Source organism: Aegilops tauschii, chromosome 6, assembly GCF_002575655.3.
Source record: "Aegilops tauschii subsp. strangulata cultivar AL8/78 chromosome 6, Aet v6.0, whole genome shotgun sequence".
NCBI lineage: Eukaryota > Viridiplantae > Streptophyta > Magnoliopsida > Poales > Poaceae > Aegilops > Aegilops tauschii.
Window position 1 is genome coordinate 434,553,566 of NC_053040.3, and position 25,947 is coordinate 434,579,512.

At 45.6% G+C, this 25,947-nt stretch overlaps 1 protein-coding gene across 1 annotated transcript; it reads right to left on the reverse strand.

Annotated features, from left to right (window-relative positions):
• Positions 1 to 12,271: 12,271 nt before the first annotated feature.
• LOC109757403 (outer envelope protein 64, mitochondrial) lies at positions 12,272 to 23,007 on the reverse strand. Its single transcript, XM_020316225.4, has 16 exons — positions 22,649 to 23,007; positions 22,406 to 22,558; positions 21,267 to 21,391; positions 20,388 to 20,513; positions 19,890 to 20,075; positions 19,637 to 19,781; positions 18,543 to 18,711; positions 17,731 to 17,865; positions 17,446 to 17,646; positions 16,333 to 16,460; positions 16,199 to 16,250; positions 16,011 to 16,080; positions 15,602 to 15,680; positions 14,731 to 14,889; positions 12,784 to 12,824; positions 12,272 to 12,638 (listed from the first exon to the last, which is right to left on the reverse strand). The coding sequence occupies exons 1-16, from the start codon at positions 22,903 to 22,905 to the stop codon at positions 12,505 to 12,507; spliced, it is 2,160 nt and encodes a 719-aa protein (XP_020171814.2). The 5' UTR covers positions 22,906 to 23,007; the 3' UTR covers positions 12,272 to 12,504.
• Between the last annotated feature and the right edge of the window lie 2,940 nt (positions 23,008 to 25,947).

Sequence of the window (25,947 nt, forward strand, 5' to 3'; positions counted from 1 at the left end):
AAAAGTATTCAAAAGTGATATTATAATAGCATTGAAAGATTGAGAAGATAGGTCTAGTGGGGGTGAATAGACACTTAAAAAGGCAAAGGTGTAGTTTTTGATTTTCTTGACAATTAGGCAGATTTTGCAACTAATTAAGTTGCAACCAATAGTTTCTACACATGCATATCTAGAGATAGGGCAACGGAAATTGTACAATATGCAAGTGCAAATAAAGTAAAGGGGGTAGAGATAGGAAGATCAAACGCAATGAAGACACGGTGATTTTTGGCGTGCTTCTAATAGGTGGTGCTATTGTAGATCCACGTTGATGGAGACTTCAACCCACAAAGGGTAACGGTTGCGCGAGTCCATGAAGGGTCCACAAAGAAGCAACCTTGTCTATTCCATCATGTCTTACACCCACGAAGGACTAGCTTCACTCGGGGTATATCTTCACAAAGTAGGCAATCTCCTTGCCCTTACAAACTCATTGGTTCAAATCCACAAGCTTGGAGGCTCCCAAGTGGCACCTAACCAATCTAGGAGACACCACTCTCCAAAAGGTAGTAGGTGTTGTTGTTGATGATGAACTCCTTGCTCTTGTGCTTCAAAAGGTAGTCCCTTCAACACTCAATCACTATCTCACAGATTTGGCATGGTGGTGGGAGAAGGATTGGAGAGGAAAGCAACTTGAGGGGGCTAAAAATCAAGGATCAAATGGTTGGAGTGGAATGCCTTGATCTCAACACAAGTTTAGGTGGTTCTCTCTCAGAAAATTGATACGGGAAGTGCAGTTTCATCCTGGTTGCTCTCTCTGAGAGTAGGTGGTGTGGGTGGGGTGTATATAGCCATCACCAAAGATCTAGCCATTACAAACTTTATGCATAACTTGGTTACACCTAATTGAAATCTCGATGAGACGGACATGCGCAAAAGATTCGAACATTAGACGTTTCTGTGATACCGGATGGATCCACTCGGTGAGACTGATTAGAGATGACCTAAGCAGTACCTCATTGCATTAATTCCGATTGGTTTCACTTGGTGATTCCAAAGTGAAATCAATTGGGTACAGAAACCTGGCACATGCACTTTAGTGGGACCGAATGTCATCTTGGTTGTACCGAGTTTCTAGGGTTTGACTTATGGCACTGTCTTCAGTATCTCGGTGGGTCCGGATGGGAGATTTTTAGTGGGACCGAGAATATACTTAGGGTTTTCGAAAGTTTGGAATGTGGGAAAGTGGTTGAGGGTTTTGGAGCAATATCTCCAGGCACTTGAGCAAATGACTCATGGTCAAGGTCTCATCCCCTTTAGTATTGGCTTTCCTGTGGACTCAATGTGATCTTTGATCACTTAACAAAAACTGTAGTGTCGAGGCTCTTGCCAATGCTTGTCCTTTGTAGCTTGAGGGGTCCACTTCTCCATCCATCTACAAGCCAATGTTGAACACTTCCTGAAATATTCTAGATGAAAATGTTAGTCCAACAGCATGTATGTTGACATGAATTACCATCACCACCAAGGGAGCAAATGTGCTTTCAAGCATGAAACAATAAAAAATAATAGATATGTTTGAGACCTATAAAAATGCAAAAGTCATAGCTCAAAAGTATCAGGGGAAGAATTAAACCCAAAATATCCGGAAGTACCATTTATAAAGTATGGTCAAAGGTGCTAGAGCTAAGAAAGGAATGTATCAAATGAGTTTGGCTCGGCAGTACCAGAACAAAATGAGAGTCAGTTCCGAACAGGGGGAAATTGGTTTAATTTAATAAAGTAGTACAGCTCAAGAAAACATGGTGGTGCCGGGGCTTAGGAAAAACTTAGGTGTAGAGTGGCTAAAATGGATAGTTTTTAGGACCTTTGGCTTAGGATATTTTTCATAGAGTTCAAACCAGATTACATTTGCTTGTGCCCCTCTTGATAGTGGTTGTACTACACTAAATGTGAATCTTGGTTCACCAAAATCTTATAAATTACAAACAAAAGCTTGAGGTAGACACCTTGCTCAAAACATGGAGGTAGTGGCCACAAATGGTATCCACAAAATTATAGGGACTAAATTCTTGAAATTAAACTTGATAAAAAGTTAGTCTGTCAATTGGTTTGGCATTAGTCACCAAAACCCAACAGGGGTATCTAAGAGATGGACTTTTAGTCTCCCCCTTTTTGGTGCATTAATGACAACACGATTGAGTATATCACGAAATGGTAAAGATCTGTAAGTTTAGGTACTCAACACATATTTTGACCCCCCCCCCCTATTTGTGTGCATTATTTGAATTTTTCTTTTGGAATGTAGATGCACATATCATTAGGTAGTGTGAGAACATCAAGTATATGACACAACAACACTTGTAGTAAAGACATCACTTGTAAAAACACAAAACAACACTCTCAAATATAGCATGATATAACAATATGCATGAACAAGTAGCATGTCATGAGGGCAAGCATAACACAAGAATATAGTTTACAAAGACATACAAACAAGATCACACATTATCTTGCAATAGAAACAAGTCTTGTAACTATCAAACCAGTACACACACACAAACAAACACCATGACTAACTCTTCTCTCCCCTGAAGCAAATAAGATCTTAAAGTAGTACTCTTCTCTCCCTCTTTGACATCAAGGACGCCAAAAAGTTAGAGAAGATTACTATCAAATCCACAAGCCATGGACTAGGAAGATAACTCTTTGACGAAATGAGATCTTTGTCACATTCTTACTCTTCTTATGCATCACTAGGGCTGGGAGTGGCTTCCGAGTCTTGAGATTCCGGCTTTTCTTCTTCTACTGACTATTCAACAATTGAGGTGGCAGTAGGTTCTTCTGCTTGTGGAGGAGGGGAATGGACTTCACTATCGGGTAGTGGTTGTTCTCTTTACTTGAGCAACCACTTGTTGATGCATTTTTTATCTGATCTTTGTATTGCCTAAGCTTTTTTGAGATAAAAGCTATAGTGAGATGCACATCAATATTGACTTCAGTTTTTAAAGAACATAACATGATGTCCTTTGTCTTAGGTTTGCAAATCTTTCTTCAATGGACATAGAACCTGAGGAAGTTCTTTATCCAGCTTTTGCTTACTTAGTTTCTTGATCTTGTTCTTTCGAGCTTAAGCTTTTTAGGATCAAACATGTCAATTTATTTCTTTGGATTATGACAATGTGCTCATTGTCCATGACAAAAACTTGACCTTTCACTACATGATTGATTAAAATTTTGAATGAATGGACCAAATTGATGGAACATTGTTCTCATTGTCATATGCAACAATCTTTATACTTTAAAAATATAGATGGTTTTTCTAAAACCAAAACACTTTGGGCTTAATCCATTAATTAAGAAGAGAGCTACCTAGTTAATTAATGGAAAAACAGGCACAACTCGTTGATCAGGCACATAGAAGATACATCAATCACACCACTTCAATGAAAACCTCATCGATGTACCACATTTGCATAATCGTCATCACTGATGTCCGAGCGAGCGACTTCAAAATCTTTGCAGACAACCACCGACCAAGCCCACACCATAGAGGTTGCTCGAAGCCACAGGAACATCCGTGCCAAGCATAAGAAGTTGCTTGGAAAAACCTTGGATCTTGATATGCTATCTCCAACCTTGGGGTCAAAAATGACTCTCAAGAGGTAGTTAACTGTAAAGATCCTTCATGGAGTCCAGTTGTCATTACAAGATTTTCATTTATGTTTGAACACAAGGTCACACTATATAACCATGCTATCTTCTCCTTATTGGACATTTCCTTCTAATGTACAGTCTCAAAGTTTTGATTTTTGCTTGTGATTTTTTTTGCACCTCAGGAAACTCACATATACTTGACTTGTACACCTTGCCATTTAACATCTATTGGTAGGATTTATCTAACACATCTTCAAACTGCATCGTGGTAAATAATTATAGAATTAGCTCTTCATTCAAATCTTGTTGGAGAGCCATCAAGTCAGACACTTTGCAGTTCTTGCGAATGGTATCAAATACTTCCTTGGAGTCAATATACTCCCAATCTATTCATCTCATTTCAAAACTTTAGGATTCCTTTGCGACCAGGGACGGAGCTAGGAATTTGGTGTAGGGGGGCGAGTTCCTAACTTGAGCTCTTACATACTGATGAGCTTCGACCCAGCCAAAAAATATTAAGACTGTATAAAAGGCCAAAACTGAAACCATGTTTTCATTGATGTAAACACTAGAAGAAGACTACCAAATTGTCCATCTTCGACAAGACAACTTCATTTTGTATTAACTTTATATAGCAAAATTAGGTACGTTGTACTACGAATAATTGATTCCAATCTGATTTTCATGTCCATCAATCGACGATCATTCATGTTAGACAAAATAAATTAAAATATTTGAAGTTGATGAGAGGGGTTGTACCATGGAGGCGGAGAGGAAGTCATGCATCTTTAGGTCCATGGTGGCTCCTCGTGATAGTGCTTCCCCTAATGAACCCCTAATTCATTTTATGCTGGCTAAAACAATGATCAGGCTGATAATCACCTTTAGCAGGAGTAGGGTTGTTCTCTTGGCTAGGTTGCAGATCGTTTGGTTTGCATCATGTTCACATGGGTGACAGCTTGAACCAATTGGCATAAGAAAAATAAAAAATAACCAATTGCCATAAAAAACTATGAATTGATTCATCTCTCTTCATCTTCATGACTACACAAACACAATTAGAGAATTGAAAATTGAAAATTAGTTTTCCTTGTATGTAGTTCTACGAGTACATCATAAGACACAAAGTCATCTAATCCTAAAAAATAAACTAACCCTTTTTCCTCGCTTGATCGCTGTCAGCCGGCCGGAATGTGCCTGTGGATCGGCGCAACGGCGCATGCCCGACGGTAGATGATCTACTAGGCGGCGGCAGCGAGTAGGTTTTTCCAATCGCAAGAAGCCAATAACTAGCAGATTGGAAACAAGGGGCCAAAGGAAACTACCGTGTACGTGCGTGAGCCTGGGTCCTTATGTTTTACGGTGGGCTGCTTTTTTTAGACAATCATGCGAAGCTTTTATTAGACCGTCACAATGTTTACAGGGACGAAAGTAAGATCACCGGGGTGGCCTAACCAGACATGGCGACCAATCCCTAGTCTCAAAGCATGCTTCGCTAGATTGTGAGCTTCGAAATTCAAGCTCCTAAATTCATGAACAAAAGTACATAAAATTAAAACTATTAGAGTACTCTATGATCTCATGTATAATTGCCCCATAGCTCGGGCTACTCTTCTGCTTGATATCGTTCACCACTTCCATGCAATCAGTCGCCACGTGAATCGTTTGCAATTGGAGATCCTCTGCTAGTGCCATCGATTCCCTGACTGCCATGGCTTCAAGTGTCAGAGGGTCAGAGATACCCTTGAACACGACAGTGGACGCACCAAGAAAGAGCCCCTCCCTGCTCCTGCACACCGCTGCGACCGAGCCAACGCTTGAACTTCCCATGCAGGCCGCATCAACATTTATTTTGGATGTGCCCAACGGCGGCTGCAGCCAATGAGTTGGTCGCGCCATTCTGGCCTGCACCACAGTATTGCTCATGTTCTTGACCACTTGAAGATCGCTCGGGAAGGAGTTAATGAAAGAGTGTGTTGCAGACGGACTCTGGAATATATCCTCATATGTAGCTTTCCTCCTAGCTGCGCACACTGCCCACAAGGTAACCGTCATACGTACAAAATGTTCATGCGAAAGGCCATCCTTCAGAGCAAAAATCCATTCCCTTGCATTTTCACCATCTTGCTGACTCATATGTTCGACAAGAGAATCGTCAGATAGAGCCCATACACTGCTTGACATCGGGCACTCAAGCAAAGCATGCCTCCATGAGTCCCTGGCACCGCAAAACACACATGTGGATGTAGTCGACATGTTTCTATGGTGGAGTAGTTCCACTGTTGGGATAGAGCTGCGTGCAAATCGCCATAAAAACAGCTTCACCTTCGATGGCACATCCGTCCTCCATAACTTAGCCCATTCATTACCCGTGTTTCCAGATGCTGATGTGGTGTCGCCACTTCCATGCTCTCCCTCTAGCCTTGCTTGCACAATCAGTCTATAGGCCAACTTTACACAAAAATTACCCTTCTTCTCGCCACTCCATGCCCAGAAGTCTTCCATGTTGCGTGTACATAGAGGTATAGACAATATTGCTTCTTCATAGACAGGTAAAAAGACAGACATGACAAGCTGCTCGTTCCAAGTGGCCTCCTGGGCATTGATAAACTCCGACACTAGGCGCGGCGGATTCTGTATTAACGGCGACACCGGTCTCATCATTCCCGGTCTTGGAATCCGGTTTTGTGTCCAAACTTCTGTCGTTTTCCTGTTGCCAATTCGCCGGACTATACCCAACTTTAGCATATCCCTTCTGTCCAGAATAGCTCTCCAGATTTGCGAGGGTCGGCCCCTGAGCTCCGCCTCCAGAATGGACGTCTCGGGGAAATATGATGCCTTCAAAATTCGTGCACTCAGTGATGTTGGTTCTGTCAAAACTCTCCAGGCCTGTCTTGCTAGTAGAGCTAGGTTAAAAATCTCCATATCCCTGAAGCTGAGTCCCCCTAGGTGCTTCGGACGTATCATAGTATCCCATGCCACCCATGCTACTTTTCGTTTTCCGGCCTTACTTCCCCACCAGAATTGGCGAATGATGGAGGTTATGTTCTCACATAGTCCCCTCGGAATCCTGAAACAGGCCATGGAATAAACCGGCAATGCTTATGCCACTGCCTTGATTAGCACCTCCTTTCCTCCTACCGACAGAAGCTTCTCCATCCATCCCTTCACCTTCTCCCACACCCTATCTCTCAGGTACCTGAAAGTATCCATCTTTGACTGGCTGACGTCAGTTGGCATACCCAAGTAGCGCTCATTTAGAGACTCATTCTGAACGTTCAGAGTTGCCTTTATGCTCTCTCTCAGCTGTTGTGGACATCCCTTACTAAAAAATATTGAAGATTTATCATGGTTGATTTTCTGCCCCGAAGCCTTACAATAAACGTCCAATAGGTTTGAAACCGCTACTGCCCCCTCATTACTCGACTTGAACAACAACAGGCTATCAGCCGCAAATAGGAGGTGATTTACAGCCGGAGCTGAAGTTGCCACCTTGATCCCACCCAACACAGATGACTGGGAACTGGTTTTAAGTTGGCACGAAAGGCCCTCTACTGCGATCAAGAAGAGGTAGGGGGATATCGGATCTCCCTGTCAAATACCTCGTGATGGTGTCAAAGACTCGAGTTTCTCTCCATTAAATAAAACTGAGAAAGAGACTGAACTAATCATACTCATGATAATGTCTACCCACTATTGTGCAAAACCAAGCTTGATCATCATTGCTTTGAGATACGCCCATTCCACTCTGTCATATGCTTTCATCATGTCCAACTTCAGAGCGCAATGGTTGTTTGACCTGGACCTGCTCCTCTTCATAAAATGTAAGAACTCGTAAGCACAAATAATATTGTAGTTATAAGCCGGCCTGGAACAAATGCAGACTACTCCTCAGATATGATGTCGGGCAAGATAATTTTTAACCTATTTGCAACAACCTTGGAGGCAATTTTGTATATGACGTTGCATAAACGGATAGGCCGGAATTGGGTAAGAAGAGTGGGGTTCATCACCTTGGGAATAAGCACAAGTACTGTATCATTAACACACGCCGCACTCTCCTCCCCTCTGATTATACGAAAAACTGCTTCCGTAATTTCATCACCACATATATCCTAGTGCCTCTGGTAAAAATGAGTTGGGAAGCCATCCAGTCCCGGTGACTTTGTAGGGCCCATCTGGAAAAGCGCCTTCTTCACCTCATCTTTTGTATATGGAGCCGTTAGCATCACATTCATCTGTGGCGTTACTTTCCTGGGAACACGTTGGAGCACACGATCCATTTCTGTCACCCCCTCCGTTGTGTACAAGTCTCTATAAAAAGCGGTAACCATCTCCTTCAATTCCGCCGGGTCCTGAACATGAACTCCCAACGAGTTTGCCAAGGCTTTAATCATATTCTTCTCTCTTCTCATACTTGCACGCAAGTGAAAAAATCTGGTGTTTTTGTCTCCTGACGCCAGCCACTCAATCCTCGATCTTTGGCGCCACATTAACTCTTCTCGGTGATAAAGCTCTACCAGTTTATCATTAAGCTTGATCTCCAAGTGTGACGGTCCTGCTCTACCTGGTTCGCTTCGCAGTCATTCAAGTTCGGCCGTCAACTTCTTAATCTCCTTCCTAACGCTGCCAAATGTATCTCTATTCCACTTGCCGAGATTGGATGCCACCTTCTTAAGTTTGTCCTGTAATTCTACAAGACTCAGAGCCGGTGCAACTCCTCCCCAACATTGTTGCATTGTTTCCTTCCACGAGTCATGAGTCTCCCACATCACCTCATATCTGAAAGGTGGTTTTGGGGCCGGGCGCACCTGCTCTTCCGTCATACTGATGAGTATCGGGGCATGGTCTGATGTAGCAGCTGTTAGGTGCTTAACCGACGCGGAGGGAAACCTTGTGATCCAGTTAACAGATGCTAATGCCCGGTCCAGACGGACCCGAGTGAAGCTCCCTCCCCATGACCTTTTTCTCGAACGTCCAAAAGTTTCCTTGATAGCCCAAATCCTCCAACATGCAGACATCAACCGCCTCATGGAACCCTTGGATTTGCGCATTACTACGTTCTCCAATACCTTCTTGTTCTTCTGGACGTAGCACCTCATTGAAATCCCCAAAACATACCCAAGGGAGCTCGCTCAAACTAGCAATGCCCTTCATTGTGTCCCACGTCTGATGGCGTAGGTGTGTTTGTGCTTCTCCATAAAAACATGTGGCTCTCACAGAATCAGACCCCGGCTCATCGATCTTACAATCTATATGATACATAGAGTACCCCAAAATCTCAATTTTCATTGGATTATTCCAAAAAATTCCAAGGCCCCCACTACGGCCCTGACTGCTTACAAAAAAAGCGTTATCATAACCAAACGAACTCACTAGGTTTTCCACCCTAACTCTATCAATTTGAGTTTCAAAAATACAAAGAAGGGTGGGGGCAAATTTCCGCACTAGCTCGCGGATTTCCTGAACTGTCGCGGCTTTGCCCACGCCGCGACAGTTCCAGCTAAGGATACTCATTGTGCCCGGCAGTACTCCGCCCGGGAGTCCGCCGATGTTGCATCTGATGTGTTGTCGTTCCTCACGCTGTTGCCCTTTTCCTGGTTGAACTTCTCCACTGTTTGATCAAACTTGGTCCGCTTCGGGTCTTGTTTTGGCGGCGGACTAAGCGGTACCTGCGGCGGAGGCAGAGCCAGCACCCCGTCCCCAACTCCACCACCCGTGTTGGTCACCTGAGAGCTGGTCATTGTGATTGGATCCGCTTGGGTTCGCTTCCTGTTTCCATCAGCCTCCTCCATGTCAGCATCGTGACTACCGCTGCCTCCAGAATACTGCCCAGTCTTTGTTGGAGCCTTGCGAGTTGTTGGCTTGGTTTTGCTCTTCGCCTCGCCCGGACCCGGTCCTGCACCTCTGAACCACGTGGCCTTCAAGTTTTTGAATACCAGCGCTGAAGGAGGGTGAGTGCCATCCCCATGTTCCTTAAACTGATGCCCCAGCCTTCCACAAACTGCACACCAGTTTGGCAATCTTTCATATTTGACCTGAAAAATCAGTCGCTTCTCACCGATCTTAAGCGATACGGTGTTTTTTAGCGGCTTGGTGACGTCCACCTTTACACGGACCCTGAAGAAGTTTCCCTCAAAATCATGGGATGCAGTCTCGGCATAGACTAGCTCCCCCAACTTCGCCACCAAAGAAGGTATCTGCGATACATAGCCGTCTGGGAAATCATGTATCTGTGCCCACATCTCCAGCAGGTCCAATTTGATAGATGACGACTTAGTGAAGCCATCATACTCTGCCAGGATCACAGCGTCACCCCGAAAGTTCCATGGACCTTCCAGCATCACTCTTTCCCAATCTCCAAGGCACGAGAATTGCAGAGTGTAGAGATTATCCTCAAGTGGGCGTATATTGACCCTCTGCGCCAGATCCCATGCTGATTTCATGTTCTTGTAGAACCAGAACTGACTATAGGTTTTCTCCGTGTGAACCCTAGCAATTGCCATCCACTTTGTAGCTTCTGGCTGTAGAGTTTTTTGATCTACAACCACGTCATCTAGGTCCTCCTCCGAGAGACCCAACTCCCTCATCATTGCCTCCAGATCCTCTTGATCTCCCGATCTAGAAGCTTTTGTCGCCATCGTTAGTCCCTTGCCCGATGAAACTTTCTCGCCGGGCCTTGACCTAACCCTAGACCTCCCACTGGATTGCCTTCCCCCGCCAAGATAGGGTAGCGATGCAGAGATCGCCCCGTAATCGATCCGAGCAGGGAGGGGCGAGACGAGACGGGATCAGGGAAGAAGAAATCTCAACAGCGGCAAGAACGCCGCCAAGAGGACTAGAACCCTAGCGAGAGGAAAAACCTAAAAAAAAGAAATGTTATTCTTTTCTTTTTCATCTTCTAATATTTGGGCCTTTGACCTGCTACCTGCTGCAATGAATACATGGTCTTTGACCTGCTGCCTGCAAGTGCGTACATGGGCTACGGAAGGCACAGGGGTCAGGGGCGAGACAACCACGAAGCGTGTGCGTACACAGAAAAATCTGCTAATACCTCATCGCTATTAAAGGGCAACGTGATCGCGGGGGGGGGGGGGGGGGGGGGGGGGGGGGGAGGGGTCTCGCCCCCCCTCGTCCCCCCTTGGAATCGTCCCTGTTTGCGACAAAACTATTTCTAGAAATCTTGTTAGATTCTCTTATTGAATCATGGATGAGTTCTATTGCTTCTTCTAGAATAAGAACAACTTAGTCTTGGTTCCTTGCATAGTTATGCAGACATGTCTTTTTTTTGAATGCAGACATGTCTTTGTAGCCTATAGCAATGACATCAACAAAATCCCTTGAATGTTCTCTTGGATATCTTCATTCGACTGACTGGATTTGCTTCTTGTAGCCCTCTTCATAATTGGGAGATTCTTCATTTGTTCAATATTGGCATTTTGAGTCGGTTTTCTCTTATAGATGACCCATCATCCTTTTGAGCTTGAACATACAATTTCTTTGTGCCTTGTAAGGTTTCTTCAATTTCATCCTCAGTTTCTTTACCCTTCCCTTCTTGCTCGTTGGAAAAAACTTCATGGGCTGGGGGAGTAGGCAGAATAGCCTGTTGCAATCCATCTATTTGTTTCGCGTTCGTTTCAACTAGAGAAGTCGCTACGTTCCGACAGACGATCAGATCGACCGAGCAGAAGCTAGTCGCGTACGTACGTCTACGCAAGAGTTAGGCCAGAATCAATTAAGCTGCCAGCCTACTAGCATGCACGTACACTGCTGGTACTTGAAAATCAATCAAGCTGCTTGCGTCTGCTAGCTTGCACGTACGTATTGTTTTTAGAGGATACGAGCTACAGTTGTAATACGATGTACAAACACGGCCGACAGCCTTGGAGCCGCCGTGCATGGGAGGTGGCAGCGGCAGCGGCCTCGGCTCACCCACGCACGGGAGGATACGGCCGGCCGCTTATCGGGCACGGGGAAACTCGGCCCCACAACATGGATACATGGAAGAGCAAGAAACCTATACGCACACGTACAGGAGGTTATGTTGTGTTTTAACTTCCAACACAGATTTTTTTTCCCTAAAAAAGAACTCCCAACACAGATCCCTCCCCCCTCCCCGTTTTTTTCTGTTCGTTCATGTCCCCTTCTCTTCTCTTTTCTGGTGACATACTACCATCAAGGGCAAGATTGTCATTGCATGTGCCATTTAATATCATTCGATGGAAAAATGGATGAAAGGGTCACATAGGGCACAAAACGAAGTTTAAGTGTCAAAAAGAGAAGAAAATAATTTAAAGGGCCAAAAAGAGAAGCAAATTTTAAGAAAGGGCCAAATAAGAAATTCTCTCCCCAAGTATTGTTGCCATTATAACCTTGTCCTGAATAGCTGTTGCCCAAACTCATTTTTTTTAGGAAAGAGGTTTGACGTGTTAGAACTGTATATGTATTGCCCATGTTCCCAACATTGCGGAAGCTGGAATTAGGAGCTTGGGTTTTTTCTGCTCCTGATGATTCAGCAAATGAGCAAAAGGCCTCGTTCTTTTCCTTTGTATCCATGCAGCATTTCTATGAACTTGTTCGGCGTCGATACGACGATTTCTTCAGTCCTTTTGGTCCAGTTTACTGCTCAGGCAAGAGGGAAAATCTGTTGGGTTCTCTGAAGATAATAGGGTTACAAATTTGCTCAGGCCTGCTATGAACAGAGTCCAGATGCAAAAAAAAAAAAATGCAGATTACACTAGCATAACTTGTGAACTTCACATTCTGTTGTACTGAACTTACATACACAACTACTAGTAAGTTGCTCGATCGAGTTGCACACACGTGAGCATCAGCCAAAAGTGCTCCGGCGTACGTGCTGGCTGCTGGTCAGGCGAGGAGCTTGCGCGACTCGGCGTACCATCGCGTGTAGCAGCGCTCGAGGTTGGGCCAGTCGGTGTCCGGGCAGGCGGCAAAGTGGTGCAGCCACAGCGCCAGGGCCTCCTCCTGCTGCTCCCACCGCAGCTTCTCGATCAGCTCCTCCAGCACCGTCACCATCTCCGCCCTCTCCCTGCCGCTCAGCACCGGCGCGTCCGTCCCGTTGCTGCCGCGGCAGAGCAGCGGCAGCCACGACCGCAGCATCTCCATCCGCTGCTCCGCCACCGCCGCCTTGCCCTCCTCCTGCTCGAACTCCGCCGAGTTGGCGTGCCTGAACAGGAACACTGCACAGACAGTTAATGGCGTCCGCGTGCGTGAGAGTGCGTCTTCTTCCCTTCGAGCTCTTTTATGGTACCCCGCGTCAGATATTAGCCATCCATTCTTGAAATCTAATGGTGACGATCGATCTGTACTGCTCCAATTTGCCAATAGAATCGCAAGCGGTATAGCTTGCACCGCTTCTCTCCCGTCCTCCAGTATACAAATCGCGAGGGCATTTTGGGAGTAAAAAGTTTCAGCCCGCCCGTCTCGCCCTCTGGGGACTGGTCCGCCGTGACAAGGCCGGCTGGGCCGGCAAGGTGCAGCACCTTCGAACCGACTTTTACGCCTTCCGGACATCCGATGCCTCCCGGAGCACGCTGCTCGCCAACGACGGCGGCCGGCCATGCCAGGCAGGCGAGACCATGGCGGCTGGCTGCGGGCTGCCCCGGCCTGCCCTCTCGGATCACGCTGTCCGCGGACGGTGGCGAGGCGACCCGAGGCTGCGGGACTGCTTGCGTGCGGGAGGCGGGAGCGGACGAGCAGCTACTGCGGGGCTGCTTGCGTGCGGGAGGCGGGAGCGGACGAGCAGCTACTGCGGGGCTGCTTGCGTGCGGGAGGCGGGAGCGAACGAGCAGCTACGGCGGTGCTGCGGGGCTGCTTGCGTGCGGGAGGCGGGAGCGAACGAGCAGCTACTGCGGTGCTGCGGGGCATGCACGACGGCTGTTGCTGCGAGCGTGGAGCGCGAACGGGCGCGCGCGTGGCTGGGTGTGTGCATGCGAGACGAGCTCCAGTGACTCGTCCATGGCGGACAGGGTGCCGGCTTCAGCGAGACGACGCTACTGTATATGAAAACGACGGGAACGAATAAGACGAGCTCGAGGAGGAGGTCGTGGTCAAGGACGACGGCTCGGGGGGCACCTCCGTCCAGCAACCGGAGCAGAGGTCGAAGGAGACTGTGGAGGAGTCGTGGGACATGGCGGCGGAGCTTGCCGTCTTGGTTTCCCATCGCCAATATCCGCTGACCGACGACGTCGCTAAGGTTCCCATGACAGAAAATCTATGTCTATCCTACCCTCAGGAAATCAGCGGTCAGATTTTAATATACCGCTTCCTCCCTGTTAGCAGTATAGGGTACCGTAAAAACTCTCTCTTCCCTTCGGAGTTTCTCAAGGAAGGAAGGAAATGGTTTGCCCGTAACACGTACCAGCCAGCCGGAGCAGCGCGACCTGGAGAGTGGGCTCGGCGACGAGCGCGCGGCTGCCGAGGCGCGACGCGGCGCCGAACTGCACGGCGGCCTCGCGCGCCGCGCCGCACTCGGCCATCTTCTGCCCGAGCCACAGCAGCTCGGCGGCGAGCTTCTCGGCCGCGGGGCCGCCGAACGCGTCGTTGCCTTCCAGCGCGGCGACGGTCGGCCTCCACCACCGCACCCCGGACCTGACCGCGCGCACGGCCAGCTCCATCCCGGGCGGGCCCCACTCGCCGCCCGCCGACGCCTCCAGCTGCCGCAGGGTGCGCTCGAACGCCCCGGCCAGCGCGGCGCGGGTCACTGCGGCGACCCGCGCGCCCACGTTGTTCTCGTCGAGCAGCCGCTCCGCCAGCCCGCGCACCAGCTCGTGCTTGCGGGAGGCGACGGGGAGCCGCGACGCAACCCAGAGCACGTGCCCGAGCGCGCGCTCCACGCAGGTGGACGCCACGGCGGCGGTGGCCCCCGCGCCCGCGCGGTCCCCGCGCAGCGGCGGCGGCAGCGAGGGCGCGAGCGAGGGGGGCGGCGGCGGGGGCGGGGGCGAGAGCGCGGAGAGGAACGCGAAGAAGAGGGAGATGAAGGCCTGCGTGGCGAGCAGCGCCAGCCGGCGGAGCACGGACAGCGCGCGCGCCGCGGCGACCGGGAGCGGCAGGAGGAGTATCGTGGAGGTGGTGGTGCCCTGCTCGCTGGACGACGGCGAGAAGGCCGAGAGGAAGCTGGCGGCGAGGGACACGAGCGGGTCCATGGGTGTCCGGAGCTGGTGCCGGCGCTGCTGCTGCTGCGTCTCCATTCGACCGATCACCCAGGGAAACAGCCACTCCAGACCAAGTGATCTATGGGGTGGAAGAAACGAAGGCGTTTGCTTGCTTATCCAAGCCACTGCACAGACCCAGGTCGAGCGTGCTCACACATACGGACGCGCAGAGGAAGGAGGGGACAAGCTGGAGGTCGCCGTCGGGCGACTCGTCGGTGCAGTTTGCTTCGGCCAACTGGCGTGAACCGGCGGCCGGGCGTTTGTCCCTTGCATTCTCCGCGGGGGTGATCGTGGTTCAGTCGTTCGCGGCTCTACGTGTTCAGTGCTTTCTGGCTGATTTTCCCGCCGAACCGTGGATATCTGTCTGGTGTTCAGTGACTTATCCTTCACTTGTGGTCACGTTTCCACGGGGGCAGAGTGGCATGAGTTGAATTGCCAGTCGTTTTAGAATTTCTTGGTACATACTGTAGTTCATGCAAGGTGTTGAGAAACCGCTATCACACGTTGCCGTATTGGATGTAAAAGTTTTACAGCCTCAACCAAACACAGTTGGAATGTTTCTTGCCAGTTGTTTCAGATGCACTCAGAAGATGCCAATATCTTCACGAACTCATGCCAAAAATTTCAATTTATGAAACGAGAACAACGACACCCGGTGGCACTACAGAAGCCAAGTGTTCAGTGTCTTGCGACCAATTCTCCTCACGGAGCAGAAGGGCTCTTTCCTTTACAGACTAGTTTGATCACAAAATTTGAAGGTTGCAGTTTTCCAGCTCCGCCACCCGAATCACCTGAGGTGTTTCTGTAGCCTTTTCTCTGCTGCAAGGGCTGTTCTGTTCTGCGGCTCCAAAGCTAAAGCATGCCTGAAATCTGTACACGGAAGGCAAGACCAATGAGATTGAGAAAAATGAATATCACTATTACAGAAACATAAGCTATGCTATTGCTGCCAACTAGTTTTACCAGAACATCTATAATAAGATCATTCTATTCCTGACTATTTCCTCGAAAAGAAAGTGAAATCAGTCAACTCAATGTTAAGCCTAGATGGCTACAATTGCCAGTTACGCTGGCTTCAACTCTTTACCAGCTTTGCTGGGTGCTGAGCTATTAGCGACCAGCAAGAGTATCATGAAAGACCCCACTGTTTCAATCAGATATATTAGTAAGAAATAATTGCATGCTAGAAAATTTCCACACCTTGCAGAGCTTCTTGGTAATTCAAAACACTTTCTTTTGCGGTACCTCGTCGTAGGTATGCTTTAACATTCTGAGGCAACAGCAGCATAGAGAAGAAATGTGAATCTCTGATGTCACCATAAATAACAGCACAAGATGGTAGTGATATTTTGCAACCATGGAGAAGTGACTAACAAAAAGCCACTTACCTTTTTATCCAACAGCAAGGCTTGGTCGCAATCCGCTTCAGCTTGCTTGAAACTGCATAAGATTCAAAATGCATGAGCTTGATAGTGCTGATTTCAGGCAATTGTGTTCAAAGGGAATGGTATTGAAAGCATACCGGCCAAGTTCCAGATAAGCAGCTGCTCTATTGCAATAGTATGTCGCATTTGTGTCATTCAATTTGATTGCCCCGGAATAGAATTCAATGGCTTTGCTCCATTGTTTTCTTTTGAAGGAATTATTTCCCTGTCAAGCAAACATAAAACCAAATTGTGGATTGCCCAAACCATGAACATGATTGAATACATGAAAGCTAGAATTTTTTATTCTTTTATTATTGTTATTTTCCAGTGCTTGGTAGTCAATGCACAATCTTCTTATATATTTATACTACTCAGGGTTTGGACTCACACTCGATACAGGACCAAAAAATTATCCGTGCTCACTGAGTACCAAAATCAGTGTGTAGGACCAGATAGGAAACAGGCAAAACTAACACAATCTTAGAGCATCTCTAGCAGATCCCGCAAACCGGGCCGTCTGCTATAATAACCGCCGGTTTGCGGGATCCATCCCGTATCCCCGGCCCGAACAGATCCTCCAAATCCGGCCATCCCGATTTTTTTTTTGGGATCTAGAATCCGCGAGCCCAATTCCTCCATGTCTGCGGGATTTCACCCGTTTTTGCAGGCTCCCCTTTCCGTTGGCGGGAGGGAAGTTTCATCACCAACCGCCACGCCTCGCCTGCTCCCAACGGTGACCAGCCCAGCCAAGCGCTGCCACCGCCCGCTGCCGCCTATGGCCGTGGAGGTTTGCCGCAGGGTCCCTACGCCCCCCCCCCCCCCCCCTATCCCTTCCCTCGAGCACACACAGATGCGGTCACCGGCGAGCCCATCCCCTCCCTCGCCGCCGCCAGCTCACCGTTGCTCCTCCCTCGGGCGACCGCTCGTCACCATGGACAGCCGTAGCCTTCCGCATCAAATCCCGAGGTTGCCCCGTCGGAAACGAGCACATCCCTCGGCAACACAACCCTTAGCAACAAAATGTCAACATATCGTTAAAAAAATGACCTTTTTAAACAGCTATGATGCATCAAAATTGCCGTCGGTTACTGATGAGTGCGAACCTGGATGCCCAATTATGTGTTCTTGGATGGGAAAATACATATCCAAGGTAAAATGATGAATGAATTCGTCTGATGCATGCACTGCTACAAATGAACGAGATATACCTTTTCTTTCAACAGCTCTGATGTATCAACATCACGATCAATTACTGGCGGAAGTGCCAACTTGGATGCCAAAACTATTTGTTCTTGGATGGCTGAATACATATCCAAGATAGCACGAAGAAGGAACTTGTCTGATCCATGAGCTGCTACAAATGAAATAGATATAGGATGATCATTGTGATTTCCCAAGGGAACAGTGGCCTGCAAAAGTGAAGTGGCTCATGAATTGGTTGTAAATTTCGTAGGAAAAGAAAAGAACTACCTGAAAGCAGCTAAATAAACTACCTGGCAACAGCCTGAAAGTGCAGCAATGCTGACAAATGCGTACATTTTATCTTCAAATTCGGATGACAATCTCTGTTTAGAGTTCCTTTTCAAAGGGTGTCCAGCCATGGTTGGCAGAACTAAAATTCCAGTATCCTAAATGGCAACACATGAAAGAGTAAGCAGAAAAACTCCATGAACCCTTAATTCAAGCCAATGGTAAACTTTTAAATTTAGCATGAACGCTTATGGTGACACAATGTGTGATAATCGCACCTCGCGCTATAAATTAAATAAATTGTCATTTAAAGAAACAGCTAAAACCAAATTAAATCACATAAAATTCCAGTGTTTCCCTTTTTTCCAATCTGACATAGGCATGATTGTAATGGAATGCATAGAAAGATCCACTATCAGCTCCTTAACATAATCCAGTCCATGTAAGAATAGGTTGTTGTGAACCAAGAGTCACTAGGTAGCAGGGTGCGCCAGCGCCAACCTGACCACCAGGGTTCGACTACTGTGGGTCAAAAATTATTTCCCAGAGTGACTAGTGTCTGGGTCGTTCTTCTTTAAACAACGCCACCAGGAACTAGTAGTGCCTGGTTGGTCTAGCAAACACAGATTGTTGTTGTCCAAGTGCCAAACAAATAACTCTGATGGTCACTAATTACTGCAGTATGATCTACAAGTTATACGGTAGCTGCTTATAACGGACCTCATAAAATCGGTATAGCTGAGTACATGTAGTTGCAACTGTGAGGAATAGTCGATAGCCAAAACAGTAGTCAAACCATCGCAAGCTGCAACTAAGGAGTCAAGTGGCAGAATACCTTTAGAAGATTCTTCAGTGCAGCTCGCCATTCAGTTCGTACAATGTACAAGGATTTGATGTTATCGTCTGTGAAGTTTACAGCTTGTAGTACACGAGTAGATACTTCAAGGCCAAGCTTGGGTTTTACAGTGTTAACCCAATCCTCGTGGTTTGCTTTGAATTCATATCTGAGTAGTTGATTGACATATAAATTTCGAGGTGATCAGTTCATGTTCAACTACATGTTCAGATGCAACTGGCAAATAAAGAATAATCTGTACTACATCAACCCCTTGAATACTGTCCATGTATCCATCAAAAGTCCAAGGTACTCCCTCCGTTCCGAAATGTAAGTCTTTTTAGAGATTCTAATGTGGACTACATACGGAGCAAAATGAGTGAATCTACACTCTAAAATACATCTATATTCATCTTATGTAGTCTATATTCAAATCTCTAAAAAGACTTATATTTAGGAACGGAGGTGGTAATCTAACTGATTGCTGGAAAATAGTGCACTAGTAACTAGTGATAGCTGGTGCAAATGGAGCAGACAGACCACTCAGCGCCAAGAACAGGTTTGCTCTTAATCCCATGGAATCAATTATCACAGGGGCCCACACCAGTAAATCTAAATCAGCAAGCCGGCGGCCATGACTTCAGAAACTACTGTAACTGGTGGACACTATTCTTACTAGGATCTCACAGCTAACTAGAATGTGTAAGGTACAATTTAACTACCTGAGTACCTGAATTAATGCCTGCCCCAACTTAACACCGATGGCTGGACTAATTTAATACAAGATGAACCAGTAAACTAGCACTTCTATCATAAAGACCCAAGCAATTTGGCATGTCAAAGAATTCAAACCTAGGACTTCTTTACTCGTTAATTCAGGCCATAGAGAGGATACTATATGCAGTGATTCAACAAACTTCGATTAGGCTACAGAAATATACCAATGCTGGCATTACTGTACAAATTATGATAACAAATGTTTAAGCTTTCAAGGTCGTGACTCAGTATACTTGTTTGTATATTTTTCCAGGAAAAAAAACAATTTAGGTTTCATCATTTGATTTCACCAGGTGCCAAGAATTATTGAAACAAACCTCTGTAATAACAGCATAACCGTGCAGAGAGCTTTCAAGGCTGACTTTCCTTCTTGCAACTTTGTAGAAGGTTCGCAGAACTCCTTCAAGCTAGGTACATTTGAACTGATATACTGGCCAATATTAATGTGCTTAGGTGGCTGAACTGCAAGATAGATGTGGAGTTGAATGTCTCACACTTGTTTGCACAAAATATATAAACCTAAGAGAATCACCGATGCATTTAAGAAATATAGACATCAGTATGGCTTACATCCATAAGGTAATGTACGGACAGCATTTTCTATGACATCCACTGTTTTCTGGTTGGGAATCTTTAGCAACTCAAAGCAATCATCAGCAAAAACCAACTGCCTTTTCCCCTTAAGTCCACATGCAGCAGCTGGTAACAGAGCATCTCCAACACGACTAAGTATATGAGGATCTCGTGCAAGCCATCCTAACAAGGATCAGAAAATCAGTGAAATAAGAAACAATCTACATGAATATCCAACTGAGAAAAACAAAGCATGCTGCCATTCGACTTCAATAAAAGGTCTCTTAGCTCTGAGTGGAGACTGGTCTTCTAATCTATAGTCATCCTATGATATTTTGTAAAGATGGGCCATTAATCATAAGGCCTTCAGATGTTCTTTGTTTGGTGGGTACTATGTCATATATAGGCAACTTTTGATATAGATCACATAGATATGCTTGTCACAGTAAGTAATAAACATGAAAACATAAACAATTGATAAGTGTAAGAAAATACCAATGGTGTCTAGACTATGTGAATTCGGTAAGGTCCCAAGAGTAGACACAACCCCATGAGAAGGCCGGAAACAAAGAACACCGCAGAAAGATGCTGGAATTCTCAAATCACCAGTTGTATCAGTACCTAAGAGATTCAGGGCTTACAGCATCAGTTTGCATGTGGAATATGAACGAATATCTCTAAGAGACAGCCATAATAATCAAGCACAGTTTGCATCAAGAACTTATACATGGAGAAAAGGAGAAAATGTATAGTGATTGAACACATACTAAGATAAACGTGCATGATAAAAGTATCACAAGGCATGAAAAGAATAGCCATAAGATTTTGTAGGAAATATTTATATAGTAGTTGGACCTTTGGTCAAAGTTAAATTTTGGAAAACATGTGTGCCTTGGAAAAAAAAGGGAGGGAGTATCATAGATATAAGAGTGCAAGGACACTCTGGTAAAAACAAATGCAGGGAGACGGCCAATTATTCAGGAACTCATCCTGTAACCCAACCAGTAACCAGATATTATAATTAATGTCCTTTTCCCCCAAGCCAATCATCATGTGATCTTATAGGGTAGGACACAAGGATCTTACAGTAAACACAACCATGCTAACTACACAAGGTTAGTGACTGGGGCTATAATTCTGATCATGCTATATTTATATGACTTGATAATATGACAGATGCATAAAATTGTTAGTCATATACTCATATACAAACGAGATGCAATTTCCAGTGGAAGTAGATTCACAATCAAAAAAAGAAAGCAAGGAAGAAAACTAGATAACCACAATTGAGTACAATATAAGAATAGACGCCAAGTTACCACACATGTAGATTGCAGAAGTTGTAGATGTGTAAAAGTCTTTTTAGAAAAATACCAAGAGCAAACTCGACAAGCTGCGCAGAAACTGCAACAGCGGAGCCACTGCATGACCCTCCAGGGACAACTGATGGAGATGCTGGGTTAATTGGTGTTCCACAGTGTAAATTCTCTCCAGTAACACTGTAAAAACATGTTAATTGATGCAGTGTTAGAATTCATCATCTATCTAATGCAGAACACCGATAGATAGATATCTAGTGAGTCTTAGTTGAAGCCCAAGGCCTGTTAATGATTAATATGAAAAAAGAATCTTGTTAAAGATTTATGTACGTGCGCGGTCATCTGAATTGAATGGCTAGAAAAAACTACTCCTTCCATTCACAAATATAAGATGTTCTAATTTTTTTTCTGAATCGGATGTACATAGACATGTTCTACTGTGTTTGTTCACTCATTTCAGTCCATATGTAGTCCATATTGAAATATCTAAAACATCTTATATTCGTGAACAGAGGAACTAGTTATTTAGCATATTGGAGTTCCAAGGGATATTAAAGGTGAATGCAAAACTTAGCATAAAACAAAACATGATTTACAATGACTCAAACAGTGATTTGAGAGTTATATTTACAAGACCCCCAACAGTAAAGTAACTTTGCTATCTTTGCTACGATCAGTTGGCCACCAACCAAATGGACACAGGAGTTGACTGTCTCAACAGAATCTATCTTGCATCGGCTGAAGTTAAAATTGTCACCACGAACACCCTTGATATGCACCATTTTACTGCAATCATAGGCCTGCTGCAACACTTCAATCAATAGCTAAAGAATACCCCACCCAATTTGAGCAAGTTATGTGCTTCCTCCTCAAGACACATTTACTGCACATCAAGTTTCCAAATAGACTTAAACAAACACACCTCAAGTGAAAAATAAAGGATTGCCTTTGCTATTATAAGTTAAAGATGTGTGCTTAGTTTTTATTTAAAAACCAAATAATCTGGTTTCAGCACCTCAACATTGTCCACAAAAGTCACCCTGAGACAACAGATCTTCTAAAACAGCTACATTTCTATCAATGTATGTGCAAAATCCTATACAAATTCAAAGATCTGTAAGAATCAGGCCACCCGAATGCTAAAGTTGTAGTACTAAGCAATCAATTCAATTAGAGCAAATAGCAATTACGAACCCAAAGCCGAGTTCATCCATGACTGTCCTCCCGACGCATGTAGCCCCCTGCTTCAGCAGAGCCTTGACGGCCGCCGCCGTGTGGCTCGCTGCCTTGTGGGTCCTCTTCCAGTCCGGGTTTCCAAAGCCAGCTACATAGCCCTCGATCTCGAAGCTAAAAAACACGAACCAGAGAATAGGGGATCAATATCACGGCAGAAAACCCGCGATCCCGCAGAACATCGAAGCAGAGCTGGGGGCTCACTTGTCGCTGACCGCGAAGGTGAGGTCCGGGAGCTGCTGGCGCGCCGCGGGGGGAGGGGGCTGCGGCGGCGGGGCGAGCTCGAGGCGGTCGCAGAAGGCCCCGGAGTAGGGGGGCGGACTGGACTTGCCGCGCAGCCACCTCCGGCGGCGGCGCGCGACCTCCGCGAGGACGATGACACCGGCGACGGCGACGCCCGCGACGATCCAGGCGCGGGGGTTGGAGGACCCCGTGGCGCCCGATCGCGCCGAGGAGTCCATGGACGGGGCGGAGGCGGAGGGGGGCTAGGGTTTAGGGGGGGTTTAGGCCTGCGGAGTGCGGAGTACTGCTCGAGAATCAGCCCGGAGTGGGGAAGAAGAAAGAAAAGCTTTTTGCGCTCTCTTTTTCCGGGCGGCGGCGAGCCTGTGTGGGGCCCTGTGTCAGTGGCACGGAGAGGAAGAGTCTTCTGCTTGTTTTACAAGTTGATGATATGGGCCAGGCCGACACGGGCCTTGTTTTCAAGAAAAAGAAGAGGGACCTCTGTGAAAAAAGAGAGCGGACGAGAAAGAACAGGGATCATATGGCCCATAAGCCCAATATAACCCAAAAAACAAAGTTTTATTTTTCATAAATCCCTAGTCTTATCCTTGTAGCTTTATTTTTTAGAGTAGATGTAGAAACTTTGAAGCTGATAGCTTAGCAAAGTTTTGTTTACATCTAGATCTTGGTAGACATGTGTGGCTTGATTTACCACCCGATCTTGTATCAATTCCTCTGACCACTGTCGTCGAATAAAATGGTTTTATGGAATGAGGTTTTCTAGAAAAAAGTGTAGGTCTGTTTAGAGAAAAAATGTGTAACACTTTTAAAATTTTAAAAAAATCTGGATTTTACAAATTCGTGAACACTTTTTAAATTCTGGAAACATTTTTAAACTTCATTTACATTTTTAAAAATACGGGAACATTTTTCAAAATTCATGAAGATTTTTTTAAATCCTGGGACAGTCTACAAATTGGTAAAAAAGTGCAAACATTTTTCTATTTGCACCCTTTTTGTAAATCATGAATATTTTTTTGAGTTTGTGAACATTTTCAAATCACAAAAAAATGAATTTGTGAATTTTTTTAATGCGTGGACATTTTTTAGTCGATTTCTCCCTTTATAAGTCTTTTTTAAAAACCACACTCTAAACCGGTCGAGCCAGACTCCGGTACCCGAATTAATATAACCGGGCAAATGGACCGACCCACTACGATAGCGCATGGGTGCGTGATGGGTGTGTATCCCGTGTGTTACTCATGGGACAGGAGGCTTCTAATACCGGGGTTGCCTGATCATCAAGAATTTATACTCCCTCCATCCTTTAAAGAGTGTACTTCCACTTTGTTGAAAAGTCAAAACAATTTATATTTGACCATATTTATACAATAATACACCAATATTTATGCCATCAAATCAGTAGTATTTGATTCATGATAAAATATATTTTCATCATGTACCTATTTGGTTTCACAAACATTGATATATTTTTGCACAAACTCGGTCAAACTTTGAGATAGTTTGACTCTCTAATAAAGTTGCAATACACTCTTTGAAGAACGGAGGGAGTAGGATAATTATTCTAGCAAACTTAAAATCAAAGTCCTAGCAATACACACTAATGTGGCAACTCTTCGTAAGTAGAACTCGAATAAACAAAAGCTCTTAGTTGAAATTGGATTCCAGTCAAATCAAAGAGGATATAATCAACAAGGGGAAGAGGTCAACTTCTTACGGGCCCTTTTTTTTAGGGAAAAGATAATTTATTAAACAAGCGGCGACCAAATATGCCATACAGACCAGGAAATCTCAGCGTGTCCTTAATGAAGCGACACCGGTGTGCGCTTGTTATTTCTACCCAAGTTTGCACGTGACTCTAATAAGCTAAACGACAGTCTAACCCTATAATGGAGGGTGTGGGGGCTATAGAAATATCATGTGTGTCCGTGTGAGCATCTTTCCGGATCATCAGGGGGGCAAAGGCCCCCCCCCCCCTCCCGGGCGTATATTTCAATGAAAATTTATAGTAAAAAAATAGAAACCCATGCCAAAAGACACACGACCATCTTCATTGGATGCAGACTTTCATTCTTATTTAGACCGCAATGCATGACGACGTAGGCCTAGCATCAAATTATCAAGCATCTCTTCTCACCATCCTTTTTACCTCTTCACCGGCTGATGTTTCCTCTTCTTGTGCTCTAGCACCTTGTCGCTTCCTCTCTCCCACACATGATCCAACCAAATCAAGTGTTGGCACCTGCCACCAATGGTGACATTAGATTGAGGTACCGTTGTGTTTCAATAAGATCTTTCCCTAAGCTAGAGGGTAGATGGGGTAAGGGAAGGGGGGGCATATTACTTGCCCTGCACCCCGTTCCTTTCTCCGCGGTGGTGATCAATGTCGTGTTGCCACCATCTCGCCAGTCGGCTCCCCTTCCATTGCTTTTCCTTCCCCTTCTTCCTCCTCGGCTCATGCTTCCACTGCTCGATCCTCACAAAAGCATGTGTATATGTCCATAAGAGTAATGAATGTTGCGAATGAAAAACAAACACCATTTATATCTTCAACGGTCTCTATTTTCCATATATCCGAACAAATTTTGGTCAATAGTTGTTCGACTATACCATTGAAAAATCGATTATGTTTGCTCAATCGCTTCGCCGGGTGGGGTGGGGTGTGTTGCCAGCGGGTGCGCTATGTCAGGATGCCGACTTGGTTGCCTTTGTTTGCTTGTAAACTAGGTATATTTTTTTTCTGACAATCTACACACTAGGTCTAGTTTGGTTTGCTAGGTTGCTTATGGCGTGGGGGGTTTCACACGATTATCCTGTGATGAATGTTTTTTGACCTAGTTTTTTTTTGTATAAAACGAGTTACTCTCATTCTTCTTTAAATAAAAATACAGAAGCAGCCCACCATCTGACGAGGTTCATAAATAAAATCAATTTATGGTCTGGCCAAATCATGCCAAGGTCAATAGGTCATGTCTTTTTACCGAGCCCACTAATTAAAACTAGACAAGTAGTCACTGCTTCAATGGTAAGCACGGCGTGAGATTTCCTCTAGACAAAGGGCTCGTCTTGTCTCTACCACCACACGCACCCTCGTCGCTCGCATTATTGCAAGTCAAATTGCGAATGTCACACCACGATACGCTGACAGTTTAACCATCTTTGACAATGTAATCAAGGTGAACAGTCGCGACCCACCAAATGATAAGTTCTATTTCTGCAGAGAGGCCGTGCCTTTCTCTGCTAGCCTTTCCTAAAATGTGACC